Source organism: Lithobates pipiens, unplaced genomic scaffold, assembly GCF_037356315.1.
Source record: "Lithobates pipiens isolate NorthernLeopardFrog02 unplaced genomic scaffold, aLitPip1_a1.2 Scaffold_25, whole genome shotgun sequence".
NCBI lineage: Eukaryota > Metazoa > Chordata > Amphibia > Anura > Ranidae > Lithobates > Lithobates pipiens.
The window spans coordinates 42,204,348-42,221,430 of NW_027507787.1; the positions used below are offsets into that span (position 1 = coordinate 42,204,348).

The window sequence follows — 17,083 nt, forward strand, 5'->3', positions numbered from 1 at the left end:
GCAGCGGCTCATAATCCTGATCACGTCATATGACGTCCAATCGGGATTATGAAACCACTTTGCCACCGTCAATTGCCTATAGGGCGGGCGGCAAGTGGTTAAAAGCAAATAAGATCTTGACCTACTCTTTAATGACATTCGAATGTTCTGAGGCCGCGTACACACGCGGGGACTGTTCGCCCAACTTTGTCCGTCAAACAGTTTCAGCGGACAGTCCGCTCCAAATTAGCATGGACGGACTTGCCCACACACGACGAACGAACAGTCCGCTGAAACCGTGCGCGATGACGTGAACGGCACGTACGACGGGACTAGAAAACGACGTCCTATACACTGCAATGCAAACTTCGGCGTGTAAATCCTTTCTGAGCATGCGCGGAACTTAGTTTGACGAACAAGTCTACACACGAGGGGACTGTTCGCTGAAACAAAGTTTCAGCGGACAGTTTTTCGGAATTTCAGAAAAACTTTGTTCAGCAGACTGTCCGCTGAAAGCCCACACACGAGCGGACTGTCCGCCGAAACACTGTTCAGCGGACAAAGTTGAGCGAACAGTCCCCGCGTGTGTATGCGGCCTAAGAAGACTGCAGCTGCCTTCTAAATAAAACAGACTGGCACAGCTTTTGGTCCACCCTGGAATGTAATTGGCACATTTAAACTGTAGGTTTATTTGGATTTTAGATGTATTTTAACATCTTTAGATAAGAAAAATATACTTTGTTGTACTTTGTAACATGATAAACGTTTCTAATGTTGGATGTAAAGTTTGTTTCTACTCCATTTTCAAGCTTGTGGAGAAACTTTGCTGGAGTCAAGTGGTAATTTTTCTGCCCCTGGTTATCCAAGCGGTTATCCTTCCTATACACATTGTATCTGGAGAATCTCTGTTACACCTGGAGAAAAGGTATTTGCTCTTTGGGTAGAATTATAGGTCTGTATGATGGACAAGAACCTATAATGCTTAATCTCGCTGTACCTACTGCAAAGATAATTTTATTTTTATTTTTTGTGGCTAGTATGATCGCTGAAATGATGTTTTATTCCTGCGCTACCACTGGTGATCTATCAAATGTCAGGGGCTGCTGCTACTACTGGAATGGATCACACCGTATCCACTGAATATGAAACTAAAGATATGTTGGTATTGCGCTGCCCCTATATTAAATAACCCTCCGAGGGTGATAAGTATAATGCCTAGTTACACAAATCAATAGTGTAATATAAAAATATATATATATAAATGTCTACTGAATAATATCAAAAAGTGCTACATTAAATAAAATAAACGCCTCAGAGGTGATAGAATCCAAATAAATGAAAATCAAGTGAACAAAGGTAAGTAACTAAAAACAGTCTCTTAAAAAATTACTATTTTGATAAAGTGCAGAGAAAATGCAGAAAAAAAAGTAAACTAACTACAGAGTCAAATGAAAACCTCCACGGAAACACAACTGCTTCAATTGAGTGCAAAGCCAAAAAACAGTGAATTGATCATAAAGTGCCAAGTGCGTCTTATAAATGTGCAAATAAGTAAACACTCTCCAGAGGTGATATAAGTGAACCACCCTAATAATAAACAAATGATATACAAGAAAATAAGAGTATACCTAGACCAAAAAGAGGGTACCCTCTCCTGATCACATGGAAATAAACTTTAGAATTAAACAAAATATATATATATATATATATATATGCACTACAGAGCCAGCTGTAACATACGTTATATCAGAATGAATCCGGCCTCTATAGATTGAATATTCATATTGAAATCCATCAAAAAGAAAAAAAGCTATAAATATTCAGGTCCATAAATAAACAGTCTCATTTAAGTGCAAGTGCTTTGTGAAAACTTGTGCAAATTCAACTGAGGTGCGGATCTCCCAGTGCTTAATCCCGCTGTGATCACACTTTAGTGGGAAGTGGCCCCTTACCTATAGCAAGGAGGGATTCGCATAAAGGGATATAGATTTCTTTGTCTTCTCTCCTGGTAAATTCGGTCACCTTCTCCTTTAAAATGTTCTTATTGCTCCATAGGACCCAATAGATTAATAGAGGGAATACCATAGTGTAGTATTTCACAAATAGCATTTATTAAAAATATTCATACACAGGGTACTCACACATTAATAGATAGAAAAAAGCCTTTTTATAGTAATTAGCAGAAAGTGCATCCACAGTCAGCGTCCTTCCCGTCCCTACGCGTGACATCACACCACGTGACTTCATCAGGCATTTACATATATACATACACATTTTTATATATATATATATATATATATATATATATATATATATATATATATATATATATATATATATATATATATATATATATATATATATATATATTAAATATCAAAAAGTGCTACATTAAATAAAACAAACACCACAGAGGTGATAGAATCCAAATAAATGAAAATCAAGTGAACAAAAGGTAAGTAACTAAAAACAGTCTCTTAAAAAAATTACTATTTTGATAAAGTGCAGAAAAAAAAGTAAACGCACTACAGAGTCAATTGAAAACCTCCACGGAAACACAACTGCTTCAATTGAGTGCAAAGCCAAAAAACAGTGAATCATAAAATGCCAAGTGCGTCTTATAAATGTGCAAGTAAACACTCTCCAGAGGTGATGTAAGTGAACCACCCTAATAATAAACAAATGATATACAAGAAAATAAGAGTATACCTAGACCAAAAAGAGGGTACCCTCTCCTGATCACATGGAAATAAACTTTAGAATTAAACAAAATATATATATATATATATATATATATATATATATATATATATATATATATATATATATATATATATATATATATATATATATATATATATATATATATATATATTATATATAATTTTGATTTGTGTAACTAGGCATTATACTTATCACCCTCGAGGGTTATTTAATATAGGGGCAGCGCAATACCAACATATCTTTAGTATGATCGCTGGTTGAGTTTACTAAATGGTATTTAATATTTTACAAGTGTGTTTTATTTTGATTGTTTAAAAAAAAAAAAAAAAAAGGTGCTTTGTCATACAGGGTAATCACAGTATACAGAATGACATAAAGCAGAATGCTTTGTCCAATTCATAGAGATAAGTGAATTTTACAAGTATTCGGTTCCAGATTTAAACGGTAACCTCATCATTCTCACAAATTAAACATTAAAGGGCTCAGAAGGAAATGGCACAGCTTCAAGCAGTGAAGATTGTGGAAGGGGCAGTGTCTTCAACTTTGTAAAAACTGTTTATCTATTGTCCCCTGTACACTACATGGTATTGGATAGTGACATTGCGGCAGATGGTAAAAATGCAAATCTTTGCAATAAAAACGTCATTGATTCTGCTGCTTCAACAGTTGATGCTAGATCCCCAGTGGAACCTTGATGTCATGATCTAACTAATGCAGTTAGAGGAATGACACGCTTGGAATTGAGTGCACCAATAAAGGCAATTGTGAGATGTGTTATTTGTATGCATCTACCAAGTATGGCACTCAAACTGCCAGAATCATCAAAGCCAGATCTCTACTAGATCTAGGTAGCATAGAAACCCAATGGGGTAAATGGGAGTCACATCCTGATATCTAGGAGAAATAATATGCATTACCATTATGGACTTTGTAGGTAACCACAGGAACACAATCTATTTTAAAACCTACAATTTTTTTTTTTTTTTTTTTTTCATTAAACGAACATATTTAAAACCATGAAAACAAAAATGACAATCTAAACTCTTGACATCATTTATGGAAGAAAAAAGTTCAATTTTTTAGATCCAAAATGGTAATTTGCAAGGGGTTTCTAACGTCCCTGTGCTTCTACTCTCCATGTTTCATGATCTCCCTTCAGAAGAATGTAAAGGTCACAAATAATTCTTGGAGGATGACGGTACCCTGTTTACCCTGTTTATAATCGTCTATTCTTGGAGAAAGGCGTGTGTCAGACTGGTCATTAAAAATTTGCATACAGTATCTAACAAAAATGAGTACACCCTCACATTTTTTAAAATATTTTATTATCTTTTCATGTGACAACACTGAAGACATGACCCTTTGCTACAATGTAAAGTGAGTGTACAGCTTGTATAACAGTGCAAATTTTCTGTCCCCTCAAAATAAATCAAAACCCAGCCATTGATGTCTAAACCGCTGGCAACAAAAGTGAGTACACCCCTAAGTGAAAATGTCCAAATTGTGCCCAAAGTATTAATATTTTGTGTGCCCGCCATTATTTTTTACGAATGGAGTTCACCAGAGCCACGCAGGTTTCCACTGGAGTCCTCTTGCACTCCATGACGACATGGAGCTGGTGGATGTTGGAGATGTTGTGCTGCTTCTGTTTGAGGATGATCATTAGGGTTTAGGTCTGGAGACATGCTTGGCCAGTCCATCACCTTTACCCTCGGCTTCTTTAGCAAGGCAGTGATCATCTTGGAGGAGTGTTTGGGGTTGTAATACTGCCCTGTGGCCCAGTCTCTGAAGGGAGGGGGATCATGCTCTGCTTCAGTAGGTTACAGTACATGTTGGCATTCATGGTTCCCTCAATGAACTGCATCTCCCCAGTGCTGGCAGCACTCATGCATGACAATCCCACCACCATGCTTAACTGTAGGCAAGGCACACTTGTCTTTGTACTCCTCACCTGGTTGCCGCCACACATGCTTGACACCATCTGCACCAAATAAGTTTATCTTGGTCCAATCAGACCACAGGACCATGATTCCTGTAATCCATGTCCTTGGTCTGCTTGTTTTCAGCAAACCTTTTGCGGGCTTTCTTGTGCTTCAGCTTAAGAAGCTTCCTTCTGGGATGACAGCCATGCAGACCAATTTGATGCAGTCTATGGCGTATGGTCTGAGAACTGACAGGCTGACCCCTTTCAACCTCTGCAGCAATGCTGACAGCACTTATGTCTTTTTCCCAAAGACAACCTCTGGATATGATGCTGAGCATGTGCACTTAACTTCTTTGGTCGATCATGGCGAGGTCTATTCTGAGTAGAACCTGTCCTGTTAATCCACTGTATGGTTTTGACCGCCATGCTGTAGCTCAGTTCCAGGGTCTTGGCAATCTTCTTATAGCCTAGGCCATCTTTATGTAGAGCAACAATTCTATTTTTCAGATCCTCTGTTTTTTGCCATGAGATGCCATGTTGAACTTCCAGTGACCAGTATGAGAGAGAGCAATGACACCAAATTTAACACACCTGCTCCCAGTTCACTCCTGCGACCTTGTAACGCTAACGAGTCATATGACACCGAGGAGGGAAATTGGCTAATTGGGCCCAATTTGGACCTTTTCACTAAGGGGTGTACTTACTTTTGTTGCCAGCGGTTTATACATTAATGGCTGTTAAGTTATTTTGAGAAGACAGCGAATTTACACTGCTGTACACTCCTTTACATTGTAGCAAAGTGTTATTTCTTCAGTGTTGTCACATGAAAAGATATAATAAAATATTTACAACGCTGTGAGGGGTGTAATCTTGTGATACTGTATGTGGCCCATATAAGGTGACAGTCTAATGCAACCTAATTTTACAGTATGGCTGCAAGTATAAAATACTCAGTTACCAAGAAACTATACTACACTTATTGCAGATAACAAAATATTACACACAAACTAAAGCACCAGTTTCATCACCAGAAAGCCCAGGGGAGTCATCTGCTTGGATATGTAGAACCTATATAGCCATAACATCTCAAAGTCCCAGCTCCTACTTGTTCCAGATCTGTTACCGACATCTCCTCCACCAGGCAGACCAAGGAAGATTAATGCCATGCTGTATACCTGTTTATCTGCATGGAGGGTAACAAGATAGTCACATATTAAAACCACCAGTGTACCCGAATACTACATCGCTTATATATACTGTATAGTATGCTTACCTAGGTATGTATTACTCCAAATTAATAGACACAAATGTACCTCAGTATCACCTCTATAAAGGTTTATATTACAGAATTTCATTCAGTCCAGGAGGGAATGGGGCATTTAGGCATGCTAACCATTGGTTTCCCTTTTTGCAAAATAACTTTGACCCCTTGGGTCTTTCCTACATCCAGCACAATAAAGCCAATATGGGACATATCCAATCTGTGGTCCAAACTTACATGGCTGCTGATAGGGGCAAGCATTTTGCCATTGCTTGACTAAGAAATAAGGACCCTAATTTTCTACCTTAATTGGTGGATGGTTTTGTCAACGTTCAAAGCATCGCATTCACAGAGCATTAAATTATTTCCTGAGTACTACAATCGGCATAATATTTTGGTTTAAACCATTCATCGTTCGGTGATGTAAATTGTGAACCATGTCATACCCAAGGGCAGTGAGAACTCTTTCGACATCGAATGTCCCTTTCTGCTTATGACTTTGCTTCTCTTTGATAAAAAAAAATGACACGACATAACACAATATAATGAAGTTGCAGATTTATAGACTATTTTAGGGGTGTCCCTGACCCATTTCGAGAAGATGTTCGATAACAAATGGCAGTTGTTGACTACTACCGTGCGTATATCCTGATATGCAGAGTACTTTGTGATCGGTTTAAAAGTTGATTGTTGTCCCTTACTACAGGTCTTAAAAGGTAAATGTGAGTGCATCACAGCACTCTATTGTAGACTTTTTTTTTTTTTTTTTTTTGAGACAACTCTCTATACCCTCTGACTAGTTGTCTTTACCTGAACGGGGCTGCCTAAGGCTGGATTCACACCTATGTGGTATTAGTGCTGTTTGCATTTTGCATATTTGCACTACAGTCCATTTAACATGGTTTCCTATGGAACACGTTCTGTAGTGCAAATCTGCAAAATGCATAAAGCACTAAAACTGCATAGGTGTGAATCCAGCCTCGGTGACAAAATGTTGTTTGGTACAATTACAGTGGGAGAAATAATTATTTGATCCCCTGCAGATTTTGTAAGTTTGCCCACTTACAAAGAAATGAAGGGTCTATAATTATCATAGGTGTATTTAAAATGATAAAGGCAGATTATTGACCAATAATCAAAACATAAGACAAATGCTCTAAATCAACGTTGCAGATCAGTGTGTAAAATATGTATTATGGTCCCCAAGCAAAACATGACTTGGTGGAGAAACCCTTGTTGGCAAGCACGGAGGTAAGACATTTTCTTGTAGTTGGTGACCAAGTTTGCACACCGCAGGAGGGATTTTGGTCCATTCTTCTTTCTTCTTCTTTCTTCTTCTTTCTTCTTCTTTCTTCTTCTTTCTTCTTCTTTCTTCTTCTTTCTTCTTCTTTCTTCTTCTTTCTTCTTCTTTCTTCTTCTTTCTTTTTCTTTCTTCTTTCTTTTATAACAGATCTTCTCTAAATCTTCATGGTTTCTTGTGTGTCTCTTGGCAATGCAAAGTTTCAGTTCCCTCCCATTATATCTTCTATAGGATTAAGGTCTGGAGACAGGCTAGGCCACTCTGACATTAACTTGCTTCTCAAGCCACTCCTGTGTTTCCTTGGTTGTATACGTTGGGTCATTTCCATTCTGGAAGACCCATCCACAACCCATCTTGAGTGTTCTGGCTGAGGGAAGAAGGTTCTCATCTAAGATTTTACAGTACTTGGCCCCTGAATCATTTAGACATTCATTGGCATGATTGTACATGTGCCTTCTTGAGGAGGACTCCATGTTTGGAGGAAGATGCATGCTGACTATGACCCTAAGAACACCATCCCTACAGTCAGAGGTAGAAACATCATGATTTGGTCCTCATTTTCCCGATGACGTGCACCTGAGCACGAAATACATCGAAATTGAGGCCTGACGCGTATGATACAGGAGCTCTCCGTTTCCATGTTCAGCTGAGACGCCCGCTGCGCTTCCTGCATCGCATATTAAGTGATGGACTGGCCTCTGCCTCATCCTTCAGCTGCGCTGCTATCTGCTGGCTTTTATTAAAGACAGTATTGCACTATTATTGCCTTTCTGTGGCTCGTTTATGGGGAAGCCCAACTTCACAGATGTAATGAAAAAGGAGCTGTGGATATACACATAAGAGTGTAACAGATTGAGGAATTTACCATTCATGATGGGATTGCAGTTCGATTAATTTTGGAAACGGCTGTTTGGAGCTACATGTGGCTTGGAGGATTCTAGTTAGAGGAAGGATTTCCTTTATTATAGGCCTGGTGGTCACTCTGTGGCCAAAGACATCTGGTGAGCATGTTTATATGGCACTTCGGGTGAAGCACTTTTGTTTCAAGATTTAAGACATACTGTACCTTATTTGGCATGGTGTTGGAGAAGGCATATATAGAAGATTTATATCACGTCATTGATTGTTTTGTATCCATATGTATTTTGCTAGATTTTTTTTTACATCAATTATGGTTCATTTGTTATCCTATATAATTAGTCATATTGGGTGACTGTCTATTTGCACCCTTTTTGTATTTAATGCTTTGGGGCTGCTTCTCTGCTAAAGGTACAGACCAACTTTGCCTCATTGAGAAGCCAATAGACAGGGCAATGTATCAATGTATTGTAAAATCTTGGATGAGTATAATATATATATATATATATATATATATATATATATATATATATATATATATATATACTCCTCATCCAAGATTTTACAATGTATATAAATTAAGGCGAGAGCTGAAACTTTTGCCAAGTGACAGCAAAAAATACCTTAGGGATTTAGAGAAGATTGAACCAAAATTCTTCCTGAGAACCTGATCACGAACTATAAGAAATGTCTTACATCTGTGCTTGGCAGCAAGGGTTTCTCCAAGTACGAAGTCATGTTTTATTTGGGGATCAAACGCTTATTTTACTCACTGAACTGCAACTTAATTTATAGCATTTGTTTTATGTAGTTTTTTTTTTTTTTTGGTTGATTTTCTGCCTATCATTTAAAATATACCTATGATAAAAAATATATACCTTAATTTCTTTGTAAGTGGGCAAATTAACAATCTAATTTTGGAGATGGATCATGGTAAACCTTAAATTGAATTAACTAGATCCATGGACAGCCCAGGGATGATGCTGCATCTGAGATGCCATTCTTGCGATTGAGACATTTATATAATATGTTTTTTTTTGTTTTGTTTTTTGAGTACACCATTCATGACTGAATGTGTGCATGTGTGTACATATATAATATACCTACGTGGTTAGTACAGGGTCTCTGACCAGAGCAGTTAGGTGTTGCATTCTTTTTTTCTTTTTTCTTCGTGCAACCCATGGGGTTGCGTGAAAAAACTGTAGTGTGTCCCTAGCTTTAGACATCAGAGCTCACCTTTTTTGTTCCTGGCATTAAGGCTTGGCATCATATGTAGGAGTTGCCTAGGGTGGTGTTCTGTATGCAGATGTCCAGCTAAAACTACTAGCATGAAAATATAAACTAATGTATAGCATAATACCCTACCATGCATGGATCAAAATTCGACCAATTCAGCAGGGACTGGCTAAATATTGATTCATATATGGTTGTGCATAAGTCAATCTATTGATTGCCTTGTGTACAACCAGCCTGCCGTAGCCAGCAACCCCAATCTAGCAGGAGGAAATCTAGCAATTTTCTTTCCTTCCATCTATGGCAGAAGGGGGGAAAAAATTGTAAGATCTATAGCCCGCTGATGATTGAGCTACTGAAAATTGAAGTAAACCGGTGGTCTTCTCCTGCACACTTTCACTTTGGAGGGGGGAATGCTGATTTTATCTAACCCATTATTTAATTTTATTACATTTTGAATGTCTTGTAAGCCATTTTTGTAACTACTCTACTTTGTTGTTTAGATAGTTCTGAATTTCACAGAAATGGACCTATTTAAAAGTCGGCTATGCTGGTATGACTACATAGAAATTCGGGATGGTTATTGGCGGAAAGCACCATTACTAGGTAAAGGCAGTTAATGAAATGTGAATAGTATCCTGATATGATTCTGTAAATGCACATACTGTAAATGCAGACGATAAATAAGCAGGGGACAAATGCAACCACGCCACTTTTTTTTTTTTTTTTTTTTTTTTATGCGCCAGTGAATGGTATTTTCTATATAGATCTAGCAGATTTGTCCCTTTCACACTGAGTCGCTTTACAGGCGCTACAAAGCTAAAAATAGTGCCTGTAAAGAGCCTCTCCTGTCACTCCAATGTGAAAGCCAGAGTGCTTTCACACTGGAGCAGTGTGCTGGCAGGACGCTAAAGTCCTGCAAGCAGCATCGTAGGAGCGGTGTATACACTGCTCCTAAATAACTCCTGCCCATTGAACTGAATAAGTGCTGCAGCAGCAGCGCTTTGCTAGTTGTTTTAACCCTTTTTCGGGCGCTAGCGGAGGTTATAACTGCCCTACTAGCGACGAAAACCCTTGCAAAAACGTTGGTAAAGCACAGATTTACCACCAACGCCACAGTGTGAAAGGGGCCTAAATAAAGCAGCAACATTTTTTCTTCATATCCTATCCATTGCCTTTTAAAAGTAAAGCCTGACACAGGACCAGATTTTGTCTTTCAACTTAAGATTCTTTTGTAAATTGATTTTTAATTCAACATGGATAAAAAAAACACTTCATGCATGTTGAAAGGCAACAAAATTTTATATTTGGGTCAGGTTTTTTTAGTTTTTATTTTATTTTTTTAATTTATTTTTTTATCTGGTCTTTTGTCTGCTTTATATAAAATCTTTATTTTTATGAAGAAAACTTTAGCATTGGATGCACCTATTACACTAGTGTCACAGTGTACTAAAGAGACAACAGAAGTAGTTTTCTCTGATGCATAGAGCAAGGAATAATGGAGAGGACATAATTACACACAGCTGAATCAGTCAGAGGAGTGAACTGAGCTTTAGTTATTGAGCCTTTTTTTTATCAACAAAGCGGTTACACCGATCCAGGTAAATGTTAAGCGAGTAATTTCTAGTCATCATCACTTGGATTTAAAAAAGTCAATCATTTTTTTACTTTAGTCTGGAATCTAAGAATGAAAATCTAAAAAAAAACGAATATTCCTTAAAGGCATTTTAGTACCTGCTAAAGTGTATCAGAATCCAAGACCTAAAATGTAATATTATGCAGCTTCCCAAGCCTTAGATGAGGTTCCTGCATAAGGTAAATGAGCCCTTATTTGTTCCTTGTCCATCATGAAATGTCACACTTTACCGAATCTTTCCTTGAAACGCTTCCAGTACTCAAGGTCTGGGGTGGAAAGTGGGGGTCCCCCAGGTATCTGTCCTGGGACCTATCCTATTAAATGTATTAATGCACGACCTGGAGGATGGGATAAACGACTCAATCTCTGTATTTGCGGACGATACTAAGCTAAGCAAGGCAAGAACTTCTCCGCAGGATGTGGAAACCTTGCAAGAAGATCTGAACAAATTAATGGGGTGGGCATCTACATGGCAAATGAGGTTTAATGTAGAAAAATGTAAAATGCATTTGGGTGGCAAAAATATGCAATCTCTACTCACTAGAGGGAGAACCTGTGGGGGGAATCTAAGATGGAAACATACATGGAGGTCCTAGTAGATGACAGTATGCAAGCAAGCAAAGCAAACTGAATATTGGCATGCATTAAAAAGGGGATTAACTCCAGAAATGAAAGGATAATTCTCCCACTCTAAAAGATTCTGGTTCAGCCGCACCTGGAGTATGCCGTCCAGTTCTGGGAACCAGTCCTCAGAAGGGATGCGCTGGAATGGGAGAGTCTCCAGACAAGGACAACAAAGCTAATAAAGGGACTGGAGGACCTTGGTTATGAGGAAAGTTTATGAGCACTGAACTTAATTTCTCTGGAGAAGAGACGCTCGAGAGGGGATATGATTTCAATGTACAAATACCGTACTGGTGACCCCACAATAGGGATAAAACTTTTTTGCAAAATGGAATTTAATAAGACACGTGGCCATTCACTAAAATGAGGAGAAAGCTGATTTTTATTTTTTTTATTTTTTTAAACTGAATAGTTTTTTACTGTAAGAGTGGTGAGGATGTGAGATTCTCTTCCACAGGCAGTGGTTTCAACGGGGAGCATTTATTTCAAAAAACGATTAGATAAGCACCGGAATGACCACAACATATAGGGATATACAATGTAATACTGACCTAAAATCACACACAGGTCAGACTTGATGGATGCGTGTCTCTTTTCAGCCTCGCCTACTAGTACATTGAACAGATCTTTTTTGGAAGAATTTCCCTCATCTACAGTAAATACTGATCAGGAGACACCTTATTTAAACTGTGGAAACAAAATACTTTGTGTAAGCTTAGTGATATTTGAAGACTAGTTGAAAGTACAGCTGATGACATCACTTAGGGGTTTGTGTTTCCAAATAGCTTTAATAAACTTTAAAATATATGTAGCTTTGTAACAAGGGCCAAATGAGTCAAATTGAATATATAATATTGCAGGTTAAAATGCTTCACAACAGCTTCAAAAGCTTGAGAATGGGACAAAACATAATAGTTTTCTTAGATAAGCATGCTGACACATTTTGCTGGACTTACAGTAGGCTCTTAGCCAACAACTGTTGTTCATCACTAGCTTATATCCCTATCAGAGAGCTTTTACTATCCATATTGGCTGGCTGTTTAATTTGTAACATAAAACCTTATTAGTTTTTACAGTATCTCACAAGTCAGTACACCCCTCACATCTTTGTAAATATGTTATTATATCTTTTTTTTATGTGACAACACTAAAGAAATGACACTTTGCTACAATGTAAAGTAGTGAGTACAACTTGTATGATGGTGTAAATTTGCTGTCCTCTCAATAGCTCAACATGCAGCCATTAATGTCTAAACCGCTGGCAACAAAAGTGAGTACACCCCTAAGTGAAAATGTGCAAATTGGGCCCAATTAGCCTTTTTTTTTTTCTCTCCCAGGTCTCATGTGACTCGTTAATGTCTCAGGTGTGAATGGGGAGCAGGTGTTAAATTTTGGTGTCATCGCTCCCACGCTTACTGTTCACTGGAAGTTTAACTTGGCAACTCATGGCAAAGAACTGAGCATCTGAAAGAGTTGTTGCTCTTTATAAAGTTGGCCTAGGCTATAAGATTTCCAAGACCCTGAAACTGAGTTGCAGCACTGTGACCAAGACCATGCAGCGGTTTAACAGGACAGCTTCCATTAACGGGCCTTGCCGTGGTTGACCAAAGAAGTTGGGTGCACATTCTTTCTGTGATATCCAGAGGTTGCCTTTTGAGAGATGTTAAAGGGGTGGGGGGTCAGCCTGTCAGTGCTCAGACCATATGCCGCACACTGCATCAAATAAGTTTGCATGGCTGTCTTCCCAGAAGGAAGCCTCTTTTAAAGCTGATGCACAAGAGAGCCTGCAAACAGTTTGCTGAAGTCAGACTAAGGATCTAGATTACTGGAACCATGTCCTGTGGTCTGAAACCAAGATGAATTTATTTGTTTCAGATGGTTTCAAACGTGTGACAGCAACCAGGGCAGGAGTACAAAGACAAGTGTGTCTTGCTTACAGCCAAGCATGGTGGTGGGAGTGTCATGGTCTTGGGCTGCATGGGTGCTGTTGGCACTGGGAAGTCACAGTTCATTGAGGGAACCCTGAATGCCAATATGTACTGTGACCTACTGAAGCAGAGCATGATACCCTGCCTTCTGAGACTGGGCAGCAGGACAGTATTCCACCACAACAACCCCAAACACCTCCAAGACGACCACTGCATTGCTAAAGAAGCTGAGGGTAAAGGTGATGGACTGGCCAAGCATGTCTCCAAACCTAAACCCTATTGAGCATCTGTGGGGCATCCTCAAATGGAAGGTGGAGGATCGCAAGGTCTCTAATATCCACCAGCTCTGTGATGTCATCATGGAGTGGAAAAGGACTTCAGTGGCAACCTGTGAACTCCGTGCCCAAGAGGGTTAAGGCATTGCTAGAAAATGGTGGCCACACAAAATATTGACTTTGGGCTCAATGTGGACATTTTCCGTTAGTGGTGTATTCACTTTTGTTGCCATCGGTTTCAACGTTAATGGATGTGAGTTATTTTGAGGGGGAATCTGTATGCTCACTATTTTACGTTGTAGCAAAGTGTAATTTCTTCAGTGTTGTCACATCAAAAGATATATTATATTTGCAAAAATGTGAGGGCTGTACTCACTTTCATGAGATACTGTATGTATAAAGATCCAGTATTTCAACTATCACATTTGTTGTACTAACCCTTTATTTTAATCTAGGTAGATTATGTGGGGATCATATTCCAGAGCCGTTAATATCAACTGACAGTAGGTTATGGATTGAATTTCGAAGTAGCAGTAATATCCTTGGTAAAGGGTTCCTGGCATTTTATGAAGGTAGGTGCCAGTTCAAAGTGTTTGTGCTCTGTGTACTGAAATAAACAAACTTTTTTTTTTTTTTTTTTCCTGAGCACAGTATTGTGCCTACTGAACACAAGGGGAAGATTGGGCTGTAAAATAAAACTTTAGGATGCATCCACAGAGCACAGCCTACCTGCAAATGAGTTTTTCATACAGTTATTGCTGTACTGCATTCTGTTCCCTTTTTGTTTTAATCTTGTGATGCTGGAATATCTATTTTACTGTTTATTGCACACAAATTTGGGTGAGCTTAAAAATAAGGTGCTAAATGTTTCCCACAGTTGCTCAAGAACACTCAAACCAGTTTTGGAAGTTTGAAAGTGATTGCTACAGAAAGGAAACGGGCGTTACCCTAAACTACATTCCTACTGACCCCGTATGGAGCTGTGTGTTTATTGCCTTGACTTTAGCACCATAGTATTTCTGACTTAGTTGAATTGTTTGCTGGATCGTGTTAGAGGCTCATGGAAGTGTTTTTCTTGTTTGGAGTTGCAAAGCAGCAAGTTCACTTTATTTAGCCCTTTCTGGCAGCACATCCTTCCTTCGCTCCCCTGCTACTCTATTCATCCATTAAGAGTGACTGAAAGTCCTGTGTACGTTATGGGTTGCCAGTCTTGCCTACAGAGCACTGTAGACTCCTTGTGATTTTGATTGATCCAGCACGGTCACATGTTCCTCTATACCTGGACATTTTGGGTAGAGAAGTTAAAAAATAAAAATGTATACGCTGGTAAAGATGAGCGATTGGGTTAGAGTTATTCTAAGTTGGTCCCTTTTTTTTTTTTTTTTTTTTTTTTTTTTTTTTAATATATTGGTCAACATTTTGTTTTCTCATTTTGCATTTGTAATTGGTATCCGTCGCTGTAGTAAATGCTATTATTTATACTGCAATATTTTTGGTCGTGTTCTAACTTGCAAATATTTACTTTCAGCTAAATGTGGAGGCAGTTTAAAAAAGGACATGGGTCAGATACAGTCTCCTAACTATCCGGATGATTATCGACCAGATAAACACTGCGTTTGGATGATTTCTGTCTCGGAAGGATATGTAGTTGGTCTTGCCTTCCAAACTTTTGAGGTGAGCTACTTTTTGGGACGTGTAGCCTTTATTTAGGCCTGCAGCTCTTGTTATCCGCTTGTAGTTATGATATATTTTTAATGATAAAATACAAGCTGTCATGGTTTCATCTGGCTGTAAAATTTCCAGCCGCCTTGAAAATTTTGGGTTAGGATCTCTTGGGCCATCTGCTTTAACCTTGGAGTCATGCATGAAACAACTAGGGGTCTCTTTATACAAGTGTCCATTTGCCCTTAAAAAAACATGTTGCTCTTTTTCTTGTTTTATGAAGCAGCAAACATCTATGAGCAAAACACACTCCTAATAAAAGACGTCAAATGGAAATTATACCATTTTAGAATCCTACAGGCTCTGAAGGATTGAGATGGCTGGCCCTATTGGGTACGCCTATCGGTTTTTCAGGTGAACCAGATGACACCCTCCAGTCTCTAAGAAGTGGCGGGTGTTAACGGACATGTGTCCGCTGACACCTGCCAACATCCGGTCCGCTAAAAACAGTCTGAGAATCTCTTCCCTAAGAGTTGATCAGCTGGCAGTTGGGTGTAAACAGACAGGCACGTTTTTTACATCTCACTGCTCCAAAGAGGAGAGTAGGCTGTCTTTGTCCGCTCTGCATAAGTGGAAAGTGAACACAGACCAGCTATCTGCCTGAGCGGGTGGGCTCCCAACGGTAGGCTGTCCTATGTGTAAGGGGCCTTTGGGAGATTAGCTTCTCTAGTGTTTGTGTATATATATGGTTAATTGACCCGTCTAAGTCTTCACTGGGTATCTTCCTCTGACTTTTTCTGTTTTAAAATTCTCTCCATAAAGATTAATGTGTTTTTACTTCCACTACCTTGAAAGTGTTTTAGGTTTTACTCTCTAGTCATAGGGACAGTGGGTTGTAAAAACAATACATTTATAGGCTAAACATTGGTTTAAAATATCTGGATTATCTAGATTCTTTTAAAATGGAACTCCATACTTTTTTTTTTTTTTCTGGTTGTGGACAGAATGAGGAAGGTTTTGTAGTGTGTTTTATTTTATTTTTTATTCCCCCTCCCCCACATTTTATTGCAGCCTGTGTCCCCATACTATTTGTCCTTGCAACTCTGTCAATTTGGGGGGGGGGGGGGGGATTACATGAGACGGATTTAAATGTTACAATTGTCACAAGAACAGGAGATTAGAGTGATATCTTCCAATGGGGAATTCTGTTTAAAAGTTGAAATATCCCTGTGTTTGGGGACATTTTTGTCTCCAGGACCAAAAGTGTAGGGAAAGCACTACAACGTGATGTGGTGAGGAAAGAACCTGCAAATGTAAATTTCCCAGAATCTATTCAAGCTTAAAATAAATGCTTAACTGCTGTTTAGGTTTAATTGATAATGTTAAGTATCAAACAATTTTTATGCTCTGCTTAAACCACTCAGTTTGAACCACATGATAATTGTCTGTATGACCACCTCCAAATACGTGATGGCCCTTCTGAAGATAGTCCGTTGATTGGACAATTTTGTGGCTATGAGAAGCCTGATGATATTAAATCTACCTCAAATACTCTGTGGATAAAATTTTACTCTGACACTTCTATCAATAAAGCTGGATTTTCTGCCAACTTTTTCAAAGGTAATTGTGTTGCACCGATGTCCATCATTGTTTTATTTTGAAATTTTTTTTTTTTTTCT

At 38.6% G+C, this 17,083-nt stretch overlaps 1 protein-coding gene across 1 annotated transcript in view; it reads left to right on the forward strand.

Moving 5' to 3' along the window:
- TLL2 (tolloid like 2) overlaps positions 1 to 17,083 on the forward strand; it is a gene marked incomplete in the record, with an annotated part of 245,251 nt that overhangs the window by 202,288 nt on the left and 25,880 nt on the right. The window contains 5 exon segments of the mRNA XM_077454363.1: positions 789 to 904; positions 9,783 to 9,885; positions 14,198 to 14,314; positions 15,271 to 15,416; positions 16,829 to 17,024. Coding sequence (XP_077310489.1) covers positions 789 to 904; positions 9,783 to 9,885; positions 14,198 to 14,314; positions 15,271 to 15,416; positions 16,829 to 17,024 — 678 coding nt within the window.